At 47.2% G+C, this 20,711-nt stretch overlaps 1 protein-coding gene across 1 annotated transcript in view; it reads right to left on the reverse strand.

Moving 5' to 3' along the window:
* Positions 1-805: 805 nt before the first annotated feature.
* MYBBP1A (MYB binding protein 1a) overlaps positions 806-20,711 on the reverse strand; it is a 49,766-nt gene continuing 29,860 nt past the window's right edge. The window contains exons 24-27 of the mRNA XM_042830164.1: positions 13,904-14,017; positions 3,975-4,076; positions 2,689-2,813; positions 806-1,429 (exon numbers count right to left, since the gene is read on the reverse strand). Coding sequence (XP_042686098.1) covers positions 925-1,429; positions 2,689-2,813; positions 3,975-4,076; positions 13,904-14,017 — 846 coding nt within the window. The 3' untranslated portion in view covers positions 806-924. The remainder of the gene's footprint in view (positions 1,430-2,688; positions 2,814-3,974; positions 4,077-13,903; positions 14,018-20,711) is intronic.

Consider the following 20,711-nt stretch of genomic DNA (forward strand, 5'->3'; position numbering starts at 1 on the left):
GGGGAGTCTGATGCCATTGAGAGAAGACACTGCAAAGGCAGATAAACAGCCGTGGGCAAACACAGCCCTTCCCTCCCTCCAAAAGCAACATGACATTTCCTTTGCCCATAACCCATGCAGCGTAGAACAGACCCACCTGCAGGAAGAAAGCCAAAGGCACTGCAGAAACAGCTCTGCTGCTGGGCCCTCTGCCTCAGCCCTGCAGGTCCAGCCTCTAAGAGAGCAGTGGTCAGCAGGTCAGGGAGAGGAAAGGAGGGATGAGGCTGCACAATCTGCTGGCCTGGCAAACTAACAAATCAATTAGCCACTGCAATTGTTTTCACTGCTTTATTGACATCCCTGTGCTATCAGCAGGGACATCCCCCCTCTTGCACCCAGCAGCTGAGGGCTGTGCAGGGGAAAGCAAAAAAGCAACACCATGCTAGTTACTGATGACATCCGAGTGGCTCAGATTGGATATATTTAACCTCAGAATATGCAAGTACAAGCCCATTTAACCCTCAGGCATTTAAAACAGACAGCATCTTCCAGACTGGAAAAGCTGCAAGTACTGCAGAGCCTAAGGACAGAAATAGCCCTTCAGGGGAGCCTCCTGCAGGGCTCAACCACACAACTCTGCAGTGTCAGCACCCCTACCACATCCCCAAGGAATCCAGGCAAGCCTCTTCTGCCTTGGGGTTATCACAGAAAAATGGAGTCTGTGCTCCTGAGCTTGGGATGTTTGGCAGTGCCAGAGCCAGAGGGGACATGGATCCCTGTGCTGCAACTGAACCTTCTACACAAGTCAGACCTGCAGCTTCAGAGCTTGGCATCACGGAAGGTTTATTTCAATTCAAGGAGGGCATAAAAATATAGTTATAAAAGATATTAAAACAGTCCTCTGAGTCACATTAGCCATGCCAGACCAGGGTGAGTCCCTGAAATTTACTCCTGCAGCACGGCAGATTTTTTCTCTTTCCTTTTCTTCTTGGCTTTGCCCTGCTTCTGCTGGGTCTCATGGTTGACATCTCCCTTGGCTTTCTTTGCAGCTGGAATCTGCTCAGCTTCATTGCCTACATCACCTTTTCTTTTTCTATTCCTCTTCTTCTTTCTCTTCTTCTCAGCCACAGCATCTCCACCATTAACAGCTCCATTCCCGCTGCCCTCCACTGCCACCCCGTTCTCTCTGACCCCTCTGTTCTTCTTCCTGTGCTTCTTGCTACCAGGCAGGCGGTTGTCTTTCTGCTCAGGGGTTTCTGTTCCCATTGGCTGCTCCTCTGGGGCTGCTGAGTCTCCATCTTCACTGGCTACTGGTGCTGCTCCATTCTCCCGGACAGCTTTCTTGCGATTCTTACGTTTTTTGGTCTCTGGTAGGAACCCTTTCTTCTTACGCTTCAGTGGCTCTGCTTCCTGCACAGGTTTATTGGCTGTCTTCTCTTTCTTGGGCTTCCTGCAGAGAGAACACCAAAAATCAGGAGCAACTCGTTTTACAGCCAGAAGCAAAGCAGTTCACACTGCAGGCAGCCATAAACAGGCAGGAGCCCAAGAATGATGCAGGAAGCACAGGCATGCTGTGAGGATGAATGTCATCCCTGGAGGTGGTCCCCAGCCTGCAGAGGGGACAGCTAACCGAGCTGTGGGGCTGCACAGGCACCCAGAGGCTGGAGAAAGAAGCCCCATTTCTCAAGCAGAACCACCTATGGCCCCAAGTGAGGCTACAAAGATGCTGTCTGTCCGTCCCGAGCAAAGCCTTTCTGTGCTGCTCTGCACCAGCTCAGTCTCCAGAAAGGAATCCTGACAAGGAATAAGACCCCAGTTCCATGGCCCAGCTTTCAGTGCAAAGCCTTCTGGAGAGTTTCTCAAGCAGTGTCAGTTCAGAATGGAAAAAAACTGCCCTGCCAACACTTGCCTCTAGGAGCCCTGGGTGCAAACCACAACTTATACCCACTTACCTGCACAAAGACTTCTGGATGTCATAGCACAGCAGCACCAACAGTGACAGCAGGCTGCACTCACAAACCCCAATCCTTTCCCCAGACAGCATGCACAGTGTTTGCTGCCTACCAGGCCCTGAGCAATCCTTCTTCACAGTCTCTACTTGCTGACAAAACTAACCTTCATCTTGGGACAGACCTTGCAGTATGGTGCCAAGTGACCTGTGTGAGGCTGTTGCTGGTGCAATCCCTCCCTGCCTGTGAGCTCTCACAGTGAGCCACATGCAACCATTTTCCCCAGAACCATACTGTGCTGAGATCCCACAGACCAGGCCACCCACACACCGAGACTGCAAATCCCAATCATTAGGAGAGCTACCCAGCACTTCCTGAACACTGTGCACATCACTAACACTGCCAGAAGGAAGGGGAAGCAAGAATTCCAATTACAAGCTATTGATGGAAAGGAGAAAAAGATCCTGCCCTTCTTTTTCCCCTGGAGCAAAATTCAAATCCAGATGCCATTTAGCGCAAGAGTATTGAGGCATAAAGACTGAATGCTTTCCAGCTTTCAAAGCTTCAGGGCAAATGTGGCTGGGGATCCAAGCACCAAGGAGCCCAAAAATCACTGTAAGGGGTTGAAGGTCCTGGCAAGGTGTGCCTGATAGAGAAGTACCTTGGTTTGTTTTCCTACCTCTCCACATCAAAGAGGAGAAGCAGGACAGGCAGTCACCCCCAAGGTGAGCCAAGAAGCCAGAGAGCCAGGCTTACATACGTGTAATTCAGCCACCGCATGACGTTCCAGTAGAGAGAGTCGAGCCGTGCCGACTTCCCAATGCCTTCCTGCTGGCTCAGAGCTACCAGCACTTTGTCCAACTCCATCAACTCCACATGCAGCTTCTGCAAGAGGCAAGTGCAAACAATCAGCGGTGAGCTCAGAAGGGGCACTCGTGGCTGCAGGGCACACAGTAGTACATCCTCAGGAGAAAACTGCACCAGGAACAACCAAGCTGCCTGGTTTCTCCCAGACACAGCCCTGAGCCCATTTACTGCAACATTTCAATGTGGGGCAAAAAAAGGCCATTCATGCACCCACCAGGTACAAAGTTTTATTGAAAACTGGTCTCTGGCTTGACAGCTGTGAGTCTAAGCCGGAATTGTACCGACATGAAAGGGACAGAAAGATCCTTTAGTCCTTTTCCCTTTACAGACCACGACTGGGGGCGTAGGGATGAAGATTACGTACCGTGTACCTATCTAACAGCAAAGCAGCAGCATTTTCAATCCAGTTTTTAAAGGATGCAATCACACTGCCTCCAACTGCCTCTTACAGCTTCTATGACCCACGGGCCAATTGCAGGGAAACCAGACAGAACGGGGTGTCTCCAAGGCTATTCAGTGCTACAAGAGCCATGGAAATACTCTCTCTCCCCACCCACTTTCCTATTAGATCTTCACAAAGAAACAGGCTGTGCTGTGGGCTCAGTGCTTATCAGTAGGAAACTGGGCTTCAGCAATTATGCTGCTTGTGTTATTTTGCTCTAGTAAATAAGACCATGTTGGAAACTTATTTTGCCACCTATAGAAAATCTCATGCTCAACAAAGCCCTTTTCTTTAGGGCTGAACAATGTGTTGCTCCCACTCACAAAGCTGCTGGATAAGTCCCAGTTTCAGGTAATCAGTCTCTGGGGTTCAGTGAAGAGGAAATCATCTGAGGTGAAACCCAGCTCACCCTCACTGCACCCTACGCTGTATTTCTCCTGATAAGAAAGGAGATTCCACATATGTTTGCAGAATGCTGCACAAATCTTTCAACAAGTTCTTGGAGATCAGTACTCAAGAGCTGTGGATCACTCCTTCAGAACGTTCTGTACTCAAATCCAGCCAGGCAATCCCTGCACGGGCACCTCTGATGAGAAGTGAAGTGGGACGCAGTGGCAGAGCAGTCACAGAATCCAAGCATGACATCTGACAGAGACCCCAGTGGTATTCAGAAGGAAAAGACCCACTGGCCCCATGGTCACAGAGCACAAAGCACACAGGATCAGTCCCACTCTCACCTGCTGTGTCACGGTTTTGAGGAGGAAGTTGAGCAGCTCCAAGCTCCTGGCAACCTTTTCTTTCTCAGCTTTCACCCTTAACTTGTCAGCCACTTTCAAACTCTAAAAATTAAAGGGAGAAGCATACATTAAATGGGAAAACAAATCTGTCTTCTCGGGAGAAAGCAGAAAACAGGCAGGTATTAGCAGAATTAACCTGTCACCAAAACAACTCCATAACTGCAAAGCCCACCAAACTCTGGCAGCGCTCAGGAGGGAGCATGGTGGAAGCTGCTGTGCCCAGGTTAATTACAGAACAGCTGAACAAAAGAAGCACCAATATATCACAAAGGCACAACTCTGCAGCTCTCCCCAGTTTCTAAGTAAAGCACAGCTGGGGACACGTTGCCTCCTGGAGAGAAAGAAGGGAGACAATCAGCCCCCCACAGAAAGGCCCAAGGACTGCCAGGCAACTCACCTGAGGGACAACCCAACTCAGCTGCAGAAGCTGGGATTTGCACGCACAGAGGTAATGCAAAAATCCATTTGCACACTAAGGAAATCCCAGGTGCCAGCACTACAACAGGGCTTGTCAATCAAGCTTAAATCCACTGAAAAGAATGGAGAAAACCTCATCTCTTTGTGTTACCTTTATGTGCTGTAGGATTTCTGAGACACCAAAAGGTCTGGCTTAGAGGAAATCACTCCAGAGACAGGTCAAATAACAGCCAGAGTTATTGACAAGTGGAGAAGAGCAGAACATAGCTATAAAAAGGCAGTGGGAGCCAAAAGGTGACCCAGGGGCTTGGAGCACTGATCCTGTGCCTGCAGCAGGTCCTCGCAGCCCTGCTTACATGTAGCTTTCTTCCCTGCTATGTTTCTGAGTGCACACAGCACAGCAAGCCCTGCAGCTCACCTGGTTACACCAATGTGAGAGGACTTGCAGAGAGAAGCTTATCAGAGTGGTGCTGATCACAGCCCATCTCTCCAGAGGCAGCTGTGCTCATGGCCAAGGCTGCTGCTGTCTGGAGTGTGAACATGCCAACCTGGCAACTGTGGAATAGCTTAGGTTGAAAAGGACCTTAAAGATCATCTTGTTCCAACCCCCATGCCTTGGGCAGGGCTGCCAGCCACCAGATCAGGGTGCCCAGGATCCCATCCAACCTGGCCTCGAACACCTCCAGGGATGGGCACCCAACGGACAAGGTTCCCTCTGTTAGAAAGTCACCACATCCTGCCAGCTGGAACTCATGCTGCAACTTCATCTGACTATCAACAACTAATTACCCCTCCTGATATGCTAAAGAGCTTCAGCTCCAGCGATGTCATTAACCTACAGAGCCACACAATTCAGCATCTCTGAAGTCTCTCAGGTAGAGCAAGAAAAGAATAAGAAAATGAGGGGTGTATGGGGCAGCACTGTGAGAAGGAGCCACAGTAAAGCCACCCATCATTTCATCTTTTTTGTACACAAGTGCTGAAGAATTAAGAAGGCATTTCAAACAAATTGCATCTTCTTTTCATTGTAGATACGTGATGCAGATTGAGGAATTGATTCCAGAAGTCCAAAAGCAGCTGTCAGGTGCTTGGAAATTTGGGATGTGCATCTAGTTTGGGGTGCCAACCAATTTCATGCAGAACTGTAGAACAAATAGGAGATGGAGATGGATGATACCAGTGATCTAGTGACATCGGTGCAGTAGGATTAAACATCTAAATCAAAGGAGGTGTTTTGCATGAGTCTGGGAACATAAGCACAGTTCCACCAGCACAAACAGCCAGAGGCAATCCAGTGCAATTCAGGTGCAAACAAACAGCCCCCACTAACAGGGATCGCTTTTAAACAGTGCTCCAAGACCAAGGAAGGAGGAGGAAGGCAGTGCAGCTGGGTGGAGAAGCCAGAGGACAAAACAGCAACAAAACCAGCAGATAATTAAATACTATGCACAACTTGTTCTGGTCCACAATCAGGATGGATTTGATAAGCTGGATCCAGAATAATGTTACTATTTCTCAATATATGCCCTTTCCCTTCTGCTACAAAGCACACAGAAGCAGTTTACTCCAATGAGCCCCAAACTGCCAGCCCCTCTGTATGCAGTATGGTGGGGCCAGTCGTGCCTCCTTCAACTCTCGAGTGCAGTTCCTGCTCAGCCCGTGTCCCTCATTACCCCAATCTCACCACCACTCTCCCCAAGTCCTTCCCCATGCCTTGTTATGTCAGATGGTATCTTCTGCCACACGTTGCTTCGCTCTCATGCTCCCACTGCAGCAAGTATTCCCAGGGGAGCACTTGGGATTTGTGTCAGAATGCAACGCCAAGAAACACGCTGCTCTGATTGCATAAAGGAAGCTCACTTTGAACAGGAATCACTCCCAAGGAATGAAATCCCAAGTCTCTCCAATGGGAACTGGATCCAAACCTCAAAAGCAGCTTTCTCAACTGTTTGTCCTAAATTCTTGCTACATGTGGTGCCAACCATTGTCTGTATGTTGCAGACATGCAGAGCACACTGCCTTGGTTCACTCCCTCCCTCTGCTATCTGAAAGATGAAATTAGCACTGCTGCCCCAATTGTATGGGTCAATCGTTTTATAGGCCTACCGTGATCTCACCTGGAGAGCATATAAAATAGAATCATAAAAGTGAAGTGAAAATCATTATGTAACAGATGGTAAGCTGCAATATATAGCCAATATGCCTTAAAAAGAGGTTGGGTTTCAGTCATCTGCAGCACCCTTTAGAGAGCACCGATTAGATCACAAAAGGACGTGCACAAAGAATCACCATTTGATGTAGCAAAACTGAAGGTGAAAGCCATGGTTTTGCTCCCAGCTGTACTGTAGGGCAGCAGTGAGGGTCCAGGGAAAACCCAGCAGAACTTGCTCAACAGCCTGACCTGTAATTCTCTGCCAAGGTGCTGTTTGCAAAGGCATCCAGCTCTCCCTTCACCAATCCAGGAGTCGCATACCCTATTGCTTAATGCCAAAAGCAGGGAGCACACGGCTTATACTCAACAGCTCACACCACTTGCTGATCACATTGTTCTTCTGCCATTTTCTGCATTCGTTGCTCTGCTCCTTCAGCTACAGCCAGTCCCTCTTGACAGGGAACCTCAGCTCCAGGTCCAGCTCAGCAGTATCTGTGCTAATCACGCCTGCACATCTGAGCTGTCAGTGTATCTGGACAGGTCGCTTTCCAAAGAGAAAAAAATACGGAGGCAGTTTTCACAGCAGGAACTCCCATCTCATCTCAAGCCAGTACAGCACTACAGCTCCTGCCTCGCCCTACATGGACTCAGCTGGCAGAGAGGCTTTGGCTTCTTTTGTGAGGCACTCTGCTCCAAAGTCTTCTGGCCGTTCCTGTTGGATGGCAGTCTTGGATCCACATCCTCTGCTTCCAGGATTTTTACAAGAAGAACAGCACATCCTCTGCATCGTATCAGTTGGTGTCCTTTCTAACTCCTGTATCACACATAGAGCTATTCCACCTACTGCAGCATCTGACCTTCATTCCAACTCTCATTGCATTTCACTGCATTCCTTCTTCACAAGGTTTGCATACAAGTTTGTTAGAACCAAGAGCCTGCAGTAATTCAGTCTCCGTGCCCGTTTTGCACAGACTGACAGGGCACAACGACATCTCAGGCTCCACAATTGCATTCTGCTACCAGAAGAGCACATTCCCTAACCGAGAGTTCGAACACGGCCATTTCTGCATTCCTAGCACGTCCATCTCATTGTTCAAAACAAACAGCCCTTCCCCTCCGTGGGCTCAGCCTGACAGATCCGTCACCGCTCCGTGAGTCGGAGGAGCCTGGCCAACCTGCATTCTTTCCACACGCTGCACTGTCTCCATCCTTCCCCCTCCTCCCCCGTACCACGCCTGATGCTGATGGATAAATAGGGCTGAATACAGTTGCCAAGCGCCTTCTGCAAAACACACACCTCCACCAGCCCTGCACAGCCTTACACCCCCTGGCACAGCTCAGGGTTGCTAAGGCAAACCCTCCTCCAGCAGCAAACAGCTCTGCTACATTTCCTCCCCGCTGAACATCCATAGTAGGCAGTGATGGCTTTGCAGAGGTGTGAACTCAGTGTGCTGACCCTCACACGCCAACTGTGCATGCAAGGTCCCACAGTGCACAGTTTTGCTGCTGTTGTGGCTCAGCTCCCTGCAGTCTCATGTGAAGGGTCCCAGTAAGCAGAGCTGGGGCCCTGCAAACACATGCCATTACCTGAGCCAAAGCACAGCATTTCCCAGGTAAGCCAAGAGGTCCGGGAGGGGCACAGTCTTCTTTTGCTATTTTGGAGGCAAATAATGAACTGAAAACCACATGAAGTACTTTAGTGCTGTGCATGCTCATAGCTCCTGTTATTACCTGATGCAAGCACCTTTGTCTCACCTGTAATTACTCTCCACATTTCTCCTGAGAGGCAAACCAGCATTATTCCCACCATTTTAGGTGACTGAGTCACACAGACCACAACAGAACCAGGAATCAGCACTGAACTCCTGCAAACCCAGACAGGCCACCTCCAAATACTTCCTTCATGACAGAGCTCACTTGAATCCAAGCTCCAACTTAGGGCTAAGTAACAGAAGGCAGTGAAGTGAGGAGGGACAAGGATGATTCTCCACACCAGCTTCCATCCATCCCCAGAGCCAGGGATACACGACCAGAGAGCTGCTCGCATCACCCACTGCTGCAGGAGCAGCTGCCAAGAATGCTGAAGGAGGAACAAAGCACTGACAGTCCCTCCCCTCTTCACGTTCTCTCACTGAAGGTTCTGAAGTCTGAAAGGGTAAAGACTCAAAACTTTGTCCCCCTGCATCTCGAGCAGAAATGGATCGTAAAGAAATGCTCAAACACAGATGGAAGCTGCTAAGCTGCTGCTTCACTGAGTGACAGGGAGAGCAGGGGACAGACCCCACATGCTGAAGGGTGTAATTAGAAGGCATTTCTTGCAATGTTTCTTTTGGCTGCTCTTAGAGGGAGGAGCCCTAAAATCAAGAAGCCATTCTCACAGAAAATGCCACCACTTTCCCAAGTTTAAAGATCTGATAATTTTTTTCCATGGCCCATATGCAAATGCAGCAGGGAAAAGCCATACAGGACAGCTGAAGGAACAGAGGAGAATGAATTCTCCGTAGAGACACCCAGTACTCTGAGAGCACGTCAGAGATATCAGTTAAATCACTCCTGGCCTCATTTTACAAGCTAAGAGGCTGAGAAAGGGCAACGAATTAAGAATTTATAAGGATGGACAGATAAAAGCTCAGGCAACCTTCAAGAAAAAAAAAAAGAAGAATGGCTTTTTAGAGATTTGATGAAGTCACTGTTAATAATTTATCTCCATACAAATTAAGACATCGATAATAAAATGTGATGCCCTTCAGAAATGAAGGGCATGTCTATACTGGAAGGCCACACAGCACAACCCTCTGTCCCTCCTCACTCTGAGTGGCTCCAGCTGCTTCATTTAAATGCCTTCCTTGCTCTCAAGCACTCAAAAAAAAAAAAAAACCACAAAAAAACCACATTCTAATGCCATACGGTGAGAGACTTCAGAGGGATCAGAGCAACTTTCCAACTATAAGTCTCTGCAGTGGCCATGTAACCCCACCTGTCTATATTCATGCCTTTCCATGGGCAAACAGCTGCCCCTCTCCTTCAATCCTAAGTCACCACCTAAGGGGAAGGAGGCACTGCATCCACCTCTGTAGGGTTATGTGCACAACCATCCCACCATCTCCAGCACTGGCAGTCAGAAGAGCCTCGGTCTGGCACTGGAGTTGGCTCCTGGATTCTGTGAGCATTTTGACATTTCACGATGCCTTGATCCTATTTGGAGATCAAACAGCCAACCTGAGCACTATTTGCTTTTGTTAGATCTCATGCAGGATACAACACTGACAAAAGAAGAGAAGAAACAAAGACAGCAGTAAAGTTGGGCCCTTCCTATGGTGTACTTAATACAGAAGACAAAGGAAACCCTCAGGAAACAGCTGTGCACAAACCAGAGAAAGAAGCTCTTCCAGCAGTTCTTCCGACAGCTGTTTGGTTTTGAAGTTGCTCAGCCATCAAAACTTGCTTTCTGTGGCATATTCCTCAAAATCCTTTCCCATTTCCCCCTGATTTATACATCACAATGGGGAATTTGGGCATAAGATGGGAGTTACACACAGACCTCAGTTCAGGATGGCAAGCCAGTCCCTGGGAAAGGGATGAACAAAAAGATAATGAAACGATGCAGTCACATCCTGAAGCTTCCTGCCCCAAATCTGTCAATGAGTTACTAAAAGATTGGCACAGCTTCAAGATCACTCAGAAGCCAAGACAGCAATTTCATAACATATCCGAAAGTAGGCAGAAATGTATCTAACGAGAAGGGCAAACACCAGAACGTGTCCACAATGACAACAAGGAGAGATGGAAGATCAAATTGAGAGTAGCTTGATGGAATCAAAAAGACAGCGTGTGAAATACCAGGAGTTGGACTCAATGATACTTATTGGTCCCTTCCAACTTGGGATATTCTGTGATTCTATGAACCCCAAAGAGATCCCTCACCAAAACCGGGCAGTGGTTCCCAACACAAAAAGGGGAATTTGGTTTTCCAGGTCTGGCCATGGGCCTCACTGCACAAAGCAGTTTGAACCAACAAAAAACAGCTTCCTCCGTGGATAACATGAGGACAGACATTGCTGCTCAACACACGGAGCTATTCTGAAGCCAAGTGAAGAAGCAGTCAGATTGTCCAAGCAGAAAAAGAGCCTCTGGGATGGCCCAAGAGAACAAAGTTTGGGTCTTGGCTCATTTCCCAGCCAAGCGTGTCATCTGTAACAGAGGGGGAATAACTGCAGTAAACTAAATACATCAGCGCTTGGATTTCTGCAAAATACTTTCTTCATTACATCAACAACTCACTGGTTGGAATTTCCTTTGTAAAACGCTGTGGAGCCTACTGATAAAAGAACAAAGCTGTCTAGAAGAGGAAGAAGACTCTGCGAGGTGTTACACCATCCCAGGCGAGCTCTGACATTTAAACATGAAGCCATGCTACTTTATCCCACAAATGCAACTGGCTCGTCTGGGCTCCCAGCAGCAGGGTCTACTTGAACACCTGCAGCAAGGTTCTGCTTCAACTGAAGGAGCCTGCTGAGAACCAGGGAGGCCAAAACCACGGCAGAGCTCTCTCTGCTCCCTCGCTGCAGCTGCTGTCCAATACCAACAGCTCCCAGGGCAGACCCAGGCCATGGAGGCTTTTCCGCCCAGGAGACCAACCAGAAAACATCAAGAGCACCAACAGCAAGTAGCACTGTCACTGGGAAAACACAGCTCCAAAGTAACCCCAGAGATACCAAGACTTGCTTAGACAGTAAGGAGAAGCAGACATGAATCTGTGATATATGTTTTATAAGCATGTTTTAATGTCTTGAGAACAAACAAGGTCGCATCAGCTTATGTAAGGACAAGAGCCACTGCCCTGCAGCAGCCAGAGCTGCTATTTCAGGAAGCTGTCTCTTCATTTAAGGTTCCTGGCGGCTGACTCTCCCTCATCTGCCTCCTGGTTTTGCACAGATAATTTGATGATATCCAAGAGTGCCATTTTCTCATGCTGCTTTTTTCCCAGTCCCACCACACATCACTGCTCCAAACCTCACCACGTGCTCTGCAGGGACGCAGTTCATCACCGAGGCAACGCAGAATGAGAAAGCAGAAATCTGGAGATAGCATCCTGCCCTTTCTCACAGCATTACACTTGCAATGGCAGTAAGAGTGGCCCCCCGGGATACTTCGGACTTCTCACTGGGTCAGAGAATGGTATAAAATTCTGTATCGTCATTTTTTCCTCTTAAAAAAGCTATCTGTGAAGCAGGAGCAGCCAATGACAGCAAATGCAGACCTTTCACCAAGAGGGAGGACAATAAAACCTCATCATCTATCATTTTTCACAGCAGCATGAACTGCTGCTCCCTGTCCAGGTTCTCGTGGGGCTCATATGCCAACAGTTACCTACACAGACACCAACCCCACACCAAAGCAAGTCTCAGATGAAAGGGAATGAGGCTGAGCTTCAGGACAGCTGCAGTCCTGCACAGGGCCTCCCTGCCCTCTAGATAAGCAGAGGCATGCACAGACCTCAGGACAGGCATGGGCACTGTTTGGCCAAGCTCTTAACTAACAGTCCCGTAAGTTCAGCACTGAGCCATGACTTCCATCTGTCCTGCAGCTCCTCCCTCAGACAAGCACGCAATTTCCAACTGGAGATTCAGAGTTAATAGCAAGTTCTCTTAATGGTGGGTGACTCCCTTTGACAAATGTACAGTTTCCACAGATTCCAAATTTGCTGATTCCAGCCTTCTGCTAAAAGGGATTTTTAGCATCTCCAGAAGAGATCAGTCATGATAGCATTATTGTTCCGCTACAGGGCAGCATCGCTGTGTGCTCTCACAACAGCTGCTCAGTGAGGTGTGTGTTTCTGATCCCTCCACGCTTCAGCAACACTGAAAGGAACACCCAGAGTCACACCAAGAGGAGGGAAAAGCAAGAAGGAGGGGAAATACTTACAGAGCACTGTGAAAGAATGTTGTATCAGAGGTTTTTTAGGATGGCCCAAAAGAGCACCCATGTGCCACCAGCAGTTAATAGTGCAGAAGATCTGCTGCCCACAGAGTGCACCTCAGACAGCCCAAACAAACTGATGCTATCTCCCAGGAATTTGTCTTTAAACACAGGTGACCACAGAAAAAAAAGACACTAGGGAAGGTTTGGCAGCAAAGCTCATTAAAATACTGGATGGGTGGTAAGATGCTAAACTTTCCTTGACCAGGACAGCATAAAGGCATTGTGGTTTCCCAGTGAATCAGTCTGAGTCCTGCAGGACTGGAGAAGAACATGGAGATGACCATGCTGGGAGGAGTGGCATGTTTGTGTAGCTGGAAAACAAAATCATACCCAGCTCCACCCATTGGATTCCTGATGTCATCTTTAAATAAAGGCATTTAATGAAACCTAGGATTACCTGCTTCCTCAAGAATTATAATCACCACCTCTGAATTCCTTGATTTAAACTTGCTTACATTTTGTCCCTCCTCAACCAAAGAAAACAGAGCTAATTGTTCTGCTCCAATGTGGCAAATTACAGAATGGACTAAATTACCATGTAACTAGCATTTAAAGAAGTGAAGAATGAAAGAGGTCACACCTGCAGTTACGTAGGAACACCAGGACTGGAATCTCCCATGTCATGAAGTTCAGTCGCCACATCACAACACCAGTTTGTCTGTTTGGTTCCCCCTGTGTCAATCTAGAAGATAACTGGAAAGCACTTGCTCCTTCAATCTCCTGTCTCAGAGATCGTCCTCTACAGAACAGCTGCACCAAAACTGCTGTATTCACAGGTACAGCCCACACTTGTCACTGCACTGTGATTTCTGTATCACTGTCTTTTCTGTATAAATTGTTGGCTGATGTATTTAGAGGTTTCCCTGGAAAACAACATTAGTAAAGGTGTCTGGTCCAGAAGGCCTGCAATTCACCAGGAGCCAGAAGTCCAGTGGAGTTCAGCTCTGTCACTATGGCCCCAAAGCATATGCCAATACTCCTGTAACATTTTGTAAAATTAAGTCAATGTTCACAATGCCTTGCATTTCAAAACTTGAAGCAGCCTAAAACTGCGTCCCTCGGATGGTTCCGCACACAAGCTCTGCTGAGCGTACCAGGAACACTTCTTCCACACTATAAAAATACATCTGAACAGCAGTATTACAAGAATGCTGTCAGCCCAGTGGACACGACTCAGCCCTGGTGTGAGCAGGCACAGCCTGAAGGAGATGAGCTAAGCAGAGCACAGCCTCAGACTCCAGATCCATGAGACCACCGCACCAGCGAACACAGCACCCACCAGCTGTGTCCATGCACTTAACATGCTGAAGCTTGTTACCTCTGTCACTTGGCTGATGCTCTCTCTGATCAGTTCCTCCCACTCCTCCTTGGTCGTGGAGAGCTTCAGCTCACGAAGTGGCAGAACCTTCTGAAGAAGCAAACATGCCTGGGCCTGAAAGAGAAACAGAGAGGAGACATGAAGAGATGTGGAACTCGACGCTCTTGAAGGAAGGCGTCAGCAGTGCAAATACCCGATGAAGCAAACAGCCAACACAGCATCAGGGCAACGCTGTGTTACAGACACTGCATCTCCTCACCAACCTTTTGTATCATCCAATTAGAAAACACTCTCTAGACCCTGACAAAGTCACTCCTCAGGAGAAAGGCTCGTACTTTTCTGGCTGAACATACCAGATTTAAAATGCAAGTCAAAGGGGAGGGAAAGGATGTCCTGCTTCTAGATTTAGGCATTACTACCCAAAACATGCTTTCGTATCTGGTCCGAGCACATCAATTTACAGTTTCCAGTCTTCAGGCAGCCCTCTGCATGACTCTACCCTTTACTGTGCCCTGAAAAATGGAATAGACACAAATAAACAAAAATAAAAGCCGGCAGGTTAGCAAATATTTCTCTTTAGAGAAACCCTAGATGGAAACTGCTGTTCAGAGCAGCATACAACCTTGCCCTGGAGTCAAACTTGCTCATTAAGCCTACACATTAACACAGCACTGAAAAAGTAGCCATTAGAAAACCAACAGTAATCTGCAGTCATCTCCTACGTCCCTTCCTGTTCTGGAATTCCTATTATAAGGCTTTCTTACGCACAAGAAAAACACAGTACTGTGCAAAAGCAAATGATGGAAATGCAGATAATACACTAATGAGGATTAGTGCAAATAGTTTAGAGGATTTAAAGAGCGCCTTCCTAACAGCACAGAGTTAGTGAGCAAGTACTGTCCACATATAAAGACAGATTAGTGCCCCTAGCTGCCTAAACAAGATCCGGTCCTCATAAGCACTAAGCTTGAAAGCAATTTAAAAGGGAAGGAAAAAAAAAGAACTGAGCATTCCTTCTGGGCTGCAGATTGGGAAATCAAAATACCTGGCTGGTGCTATCACTCGGTAGTAATACTGTCACATTCACCTCATGGCTTTCATGCCTCCAACTCATATTTGAGATTCAAAGAGAAAATACATTTCATTTCCATGTAATTAAAACACTGCTACTGCTGTACTCAACACACTCCTGCGTTTCCTGAATGTTTTTTAACCCAGTGATGATTTAGTACCAAGGGTGAACTTTTCTCATTTGAAAGAATGAAAGCAAAATAAAAGACTTGCTTGTTGGCTGAAATCAAACACGCTCAGAGAAAACCATTTGGACAGCAGGACCACAGCGCTGCCATCCCACCTTGCACAGCAGCAGCCTGCAGTCATGGCCGTTCAGCCACACTCGTGATGTACTGCTGGGGCTCCCTGCTGAGAAATGCCAAACCACCAGCAGAAGGGTGACAAGACAACTGCTTGCAGAACAGTCCCTCCTAGAATCCACAGAAAGATTTTAAATACTGCACAACGAAATGCTTCTGCCACCTCCAGGAGCTTCTCCCGATAACACACGCTCCGTTACGTATGTAAGAGGGGCTAAGAACACTGTAAACACCATGCAAACCTCAGAAAGACCCAGGTGACACAGATCCCCAGGAACCATTGCCTTGCAATCACAAAGAAACGGCTCTTTCTTTGCAGTTCATTTTCCTTCTTTTATCAACATTAATAACTTGAAATTTGGTTCAGCAGAGACCTGGAGCTCGACAACAGCCTCCCTGTTTCTCTCTCCTGTTCCAGCATCACTGATTTTTTGCAACATCTACAAAATTTGGAAGCTGCCAGAATCTCACCAAGGATTCTCCAGAGGCATTTTCTCAGTTGTTGTATTCATGACAGTCCTGCAAAAGAGCCAAGTAGACAGAAATAGCAGAAGACCCAGGAGCACCAGCTACTGAGCTCTGCTCCAGTTCAGAAGAGAATGCCCCTCCACCACACAACCTCTGAAATATGTGAGAATATTCACAAGCAGTGAGAGCTTTTAACTGGGGGGAGGATGCTGCATTCTTCCACCTGGTTGCCTACTCCAAGCTGCTCCTCCTCAGTTTCGTTTAGAAAAGAGAAGGAGGAGAAAAGAAATGCCATAAAATGGTATAAAATAAATAGAAGTGAAGTCTGTTCAAGCAAAGATACATACGTAGACTCTTAAATATATCCACAAACTGTATGACTAAATGAGGTAGAAACGCTTGTTATCAGTCCACGTGGGAGAAGAGAACAAACAATAGCAGTAGTGCTGACCCTGTGATTTTCTGTCAGCTTTATTTCTTTCTTATCTGAAATGATTACACAAAATGCCATTCATTATAAATGGCCAACGTTTCTTTCTGAAGTGGGAGACGTGCTCCCTGCAGTAACCGAGATGTGCTGGTAACTCTCAGATGTGCTCACCTACCTCAAGAGAGGAGAGCAATCTGGCTGCCTTGTACAACTGCCTTTACCCTTTCCAGAAAAGGCCAGGGCACGCAGCCTGCCTGTCTAAATGGCAAGCTGTGGATTAACCCCAGCCAACTCAGCCACCGCCTTCTTATTGAAAGCAAACATCCATCTTATTGGTACGAAGCATGCCGCCAGTGCTTCTTTTGCACATGCAGCAAGTGCTTCCTTTTCTCTTTTTATACATATAAAGAAAATATAAATACACACAGACAAAGAACCCTAGAAAAGGACAATTTTGTGCGACTCAAAACCTATTCTTAGGACTGAAGGAGCATCAAGAGCTTCCTGGGAGACAAGGAGACAAAAATACACAGATGGTGTCACACCTCCAGGGCACTGGTGCCTCTGGCATGCACACAGCAGCATTACCTGACCTGCCAGCACATCTGATGCAGTGCAAGAATACATTACAAAGCAGCAGCTCCCAGCATGTAAGCCTCAGCATTGAGACCATTCTACAACCATACGGACGTGGCCAAAAATAATTGTGCTTCCCAAGGCCTCTGAGACCACAGCCACATGGATACACTGCATTCCTGACTGATCCTACCAGGGTAAAAGAACGTGCACCAAGAAATGGGAAATTCTAAACAAGCATTTTAAGAAATACCCCAACCATGAAATCCATTTCTCAGCTACCTGCAATTTGTTACATGTTAAAAACCAACAACAGCAATAATAAAGCACAGCAAGGTCCAGCTAACAGGCCTATAGACTCTAAGAGAATAACTTGTCCTTTATTACGATAGGGCAGTGCATCCAGAGCACCATGGTGGATGTCTCTTTCAATTACTGTCAAAGCTTTTGTAAAAAGAAAACTAACAGCATGCAAAGCCACAAAGCAAGCGCTAATCTATCCCCATTTCTACTCCCACAGTTCCAACACTCTATTTTTATGCTTTCATTGGGCGTGGGATGGAGAGAATAACTCCAAGGGAACGGTCTTCAGCTTTGAAAGAGCTTGCTTTCCATTGCTCTGCCATTTGTTCTTTGATTTGACCATTTCTGAGCCTGTCAGCTACAGTTCTGCTTGTTAACAGTTTGGTAGGCAGAGTCCAAATCAGGGACACCCCAGATGCTTACTCAAAAGGGCAAATTGCGAGTGAAGGGAGAAGAAGGCTGAAGAACACAGGGCTCCTTGCTCTGTACAGCAAGAGCACAGCAGGCAGTACAGCAGCAGCAGTTCAGTGTATGCTACAAGCTCCCTGTCGTACCTTCACACGTTGTAATCAGAATTATGAGATTCAGATAACCAACCCACTGAGCCCTTCAACACTGTGAGCAAGGGAGTCTTGGCCAGGAGTTGCACGGCTGTATTTAACAGCAGGCCTTTCACACAACCTGCAGACCTCGCAGGGATCAAACTGCAAATTCTCTGGGGGAGGCTAAAAGAGGAGGAAGAAAAATAGAAGGGACTCTTTTCCTAAGGACAAACAAAATAATTATCCCTCAAGAGCATGAAGCCACATTTGCACAGAAGAAGCATCAAATGCCAACCATTTACTTAAAACATACAAAGGCTTCAGGCATTAAAAAGTGAAAACCAGAGACATCTGAAGAACATTTGCCCAATTGGTTTTCCTCTATTAGCGCAGCACTCTGCATACAGCGCATGCAGACATGTTCCATGGGTGTCTCAGTTTCAAAGGGAGGCAGAGATGAGGCAAAGCCCTGGCTGTGGTGAACAAGGACTGATTCTGAAAGCAAACGTTAATTTTTAACTGTCCCAGCATTGCTGAAACAATGCACATAAAAGTGGTGCCTTCCCATGAGCAGCTGTGCAAAGGCTTCACAGCGGAACACAGAGTCCCTCCTGGGATGAAAGGGACAGAGCTCAAGCTGGCCCAGAAAGACCATGAAAACCTATCCTGCACCATCACCCAACTCAGGAGCCGAATTCAATATTCCCTGCTACAAGCCAGTGTCCTCAGACTGATCGATCAGCTCTTTCAAGACATTTAGCCATCCTTGCTGAGGTCCAATAATGTCTGAGACAGCAGGAACGTGAGCAGGATCCTGCTTGGCAGGCACAGGATCAGCCCACCAGGCCCTTCCCAACCCTCCTGCTTCCAGGAACGGCCATGGCAGAACCACAAACAGAGGTAAGCATGACCAGAACCCTCCAGCCCTGCTCCCAAACCCTCTGAGCGCAGCCTGCCCTCCCCAGCATCAGCCAGTTGGAATGTTACAGGCTTCAGAACTAAATTCTCCTTGCCAAAAAGTGAACATAACAAATGGTTTATTACAGTTTAAATTAAGTTCCTGCGGCAAATAGATGAGAAAAACTCTGCAAGGATGGTTAATTATGATATGTAATGCATTTGAGGTGGCATCTAAATCATATTTTACAACCTCGGATGAGAAAGGCAATCTTAGTCAGCATACTCCCACCAAACATCCCAGCTCATCAAGCTAGATTTCGGATTGCAGAGTTTTAGAGTTTTCTCTGCACTGCAAACCAGCTTCATGCAGAGTAGATGGTACCTCTTCCTCCCCCATAGTACAGAATTAACCTTCCACAGAAACAGCAGGCAGCTTTCCATCTAGGAGCCTTTAAATAGCTCACAACGGTCTGCCCATTAGCACATCTTAAAATAATTGTCACATTTGAGACACATTCTGCTCATTTGCCAGATGAAGGTTATCTGTTTAGGGCTTCTTGAGTGCAAGAAGTTTTCAGTGAGCTTTGGTTTGGTTATTTTTAAAATTAACTTTTATTTCCAAACCCTTGAAATAGCCAGCATCCTTCTCTCTAGCTAGTTTCTACAGAAGCTAGATGCTAGTTTGCAAACATGAGGTTTGGTGTTCCCTCTGAAATTGCTGGAGAATATGGCCCCTCTCATTCCATGCAGGACAACTTTCCAGTCACTCTCGACAGCTTAAGCTCAAGGAGAAGCAGAAAATGGCAGAGGAATCAAGCAGCTGCTCATCACCTGCTAGGCAGAACATTGAGACCCTTCCTCAGAAGGAGAATTGGGTCTCTCACCTCCACAAGAGCAGCTCAACACCAGTAACTCTTAACCAGTAACATGCACTTCTTCACCCATGACTCAGGCATGCTGCTTTAAGCAGCAGAAATGAGAAGCTAAGAAGTCCATCCAACTCCCTGCCTATTCCCCAGGCTCTGACACATCGATCAGATGAGCTGCTAACTTCATTCCACTGCTGCTGAGCACTTGTCTGCACCACGGAAAAGTCTTTTCACATTAGCTATGCTGGTATCTCCTCCTCCTCCACAACATGAAAACAGCTATTCTGAGACACAAGCATTTTAAATTGCCACCACCACTCAATCTGGCTGAAAACATGGAATGAGCTTCACCCCATGTAAACTGCCTTTATATAATACAGCTGCACCTCCACTGCAGTTATGTCAGCCTCAGCCCTACAGGTAAAAGCAGTCATTACTATCACTGACAGTCACACACTGGGTTAGTTTGTTCAAGTGTGCTTAGAGCCAGCAGAAAACATGGAGTAGCATTCCCAGCACTGGAGCAGCCTTCCTGCAGAGCTGGCCATACACACAGCACCCACAGACACATGGGTTTCTTTATGCCCTAAAATTTCACTCTTTCATTCAACAAAGGATTCTTCAAATCAACAGAAGTGGATTTTTTCCATGCTTGGTCCCTCTGCAATCAGTGCTCAGGATGTTCGTGTCAGCCTAAAACCCTCACCTTCCATTTCCCAACCAGAGGAACTCATTTCTGAGTGCCTGCTCGGGACAAGGGTTGGAACACGACGTTTGTGCCCTGCACCCAAGCACTGCTGCTCTCTTTGTTACCATATTGCTGGCAGCCAGGACAGGAGAAAAACACAATAAAAGCTCCCTCCTACCTTCATCATGATCCAGCGTGAGCAAGTGACAGAAGTGATACTGGATTTTAAAGGCAGTACATGTGGGGAAAAAATCTGGCGCTGCAGTTTCTCAGAGGCTCTCTGCCCTCTAAATACCAGGCTCCACAGCAGGAATTCTGATGGAGATGAAGGTCCTGCAGCACACTGAGGCATTCAAAACAAAGAATATCCACTGTAACACCGTGTTCTTGAGCCAGGCCTGGCTGAAGGCATTAGTTACTGGCTTGGAAAGTGTCACACACAGCAAAGATACAGCCAGTGAATATCCAGGGTTGGGCAAGACATTATTTACCCGTGCTCTTCTTTCACCAGAGGCCAACAGGACAGAGGGATCCATATGGAGCAATCCATATATTGGTCTGCTGCTGTGGGGAACACAGATTCATGCCTCCCTGGGGGAGCCACTTACTACATCAGAAGGGCCAATCACTCTTAATGTTGCCCTCCAAAAAAAAACACC

This window comes from Centrocercus urophasianus, unplaced genomic scaffold (assembly GCF_019232065.1).
Source record: "Centrocercus urophasianus isolate 14NV4802_14NV808 unplaced genomic scaffold, USGS_Curo_1.0 seq_33, whole genome shotgun sequence".
Classification (NCBI taxonomy): domain Eukaryota; kingdom Metazoa; phylum Chordata; class Aves; order Galliformes; family Phasianidae; genus Centrocercus; species Centrocercus urophasianus.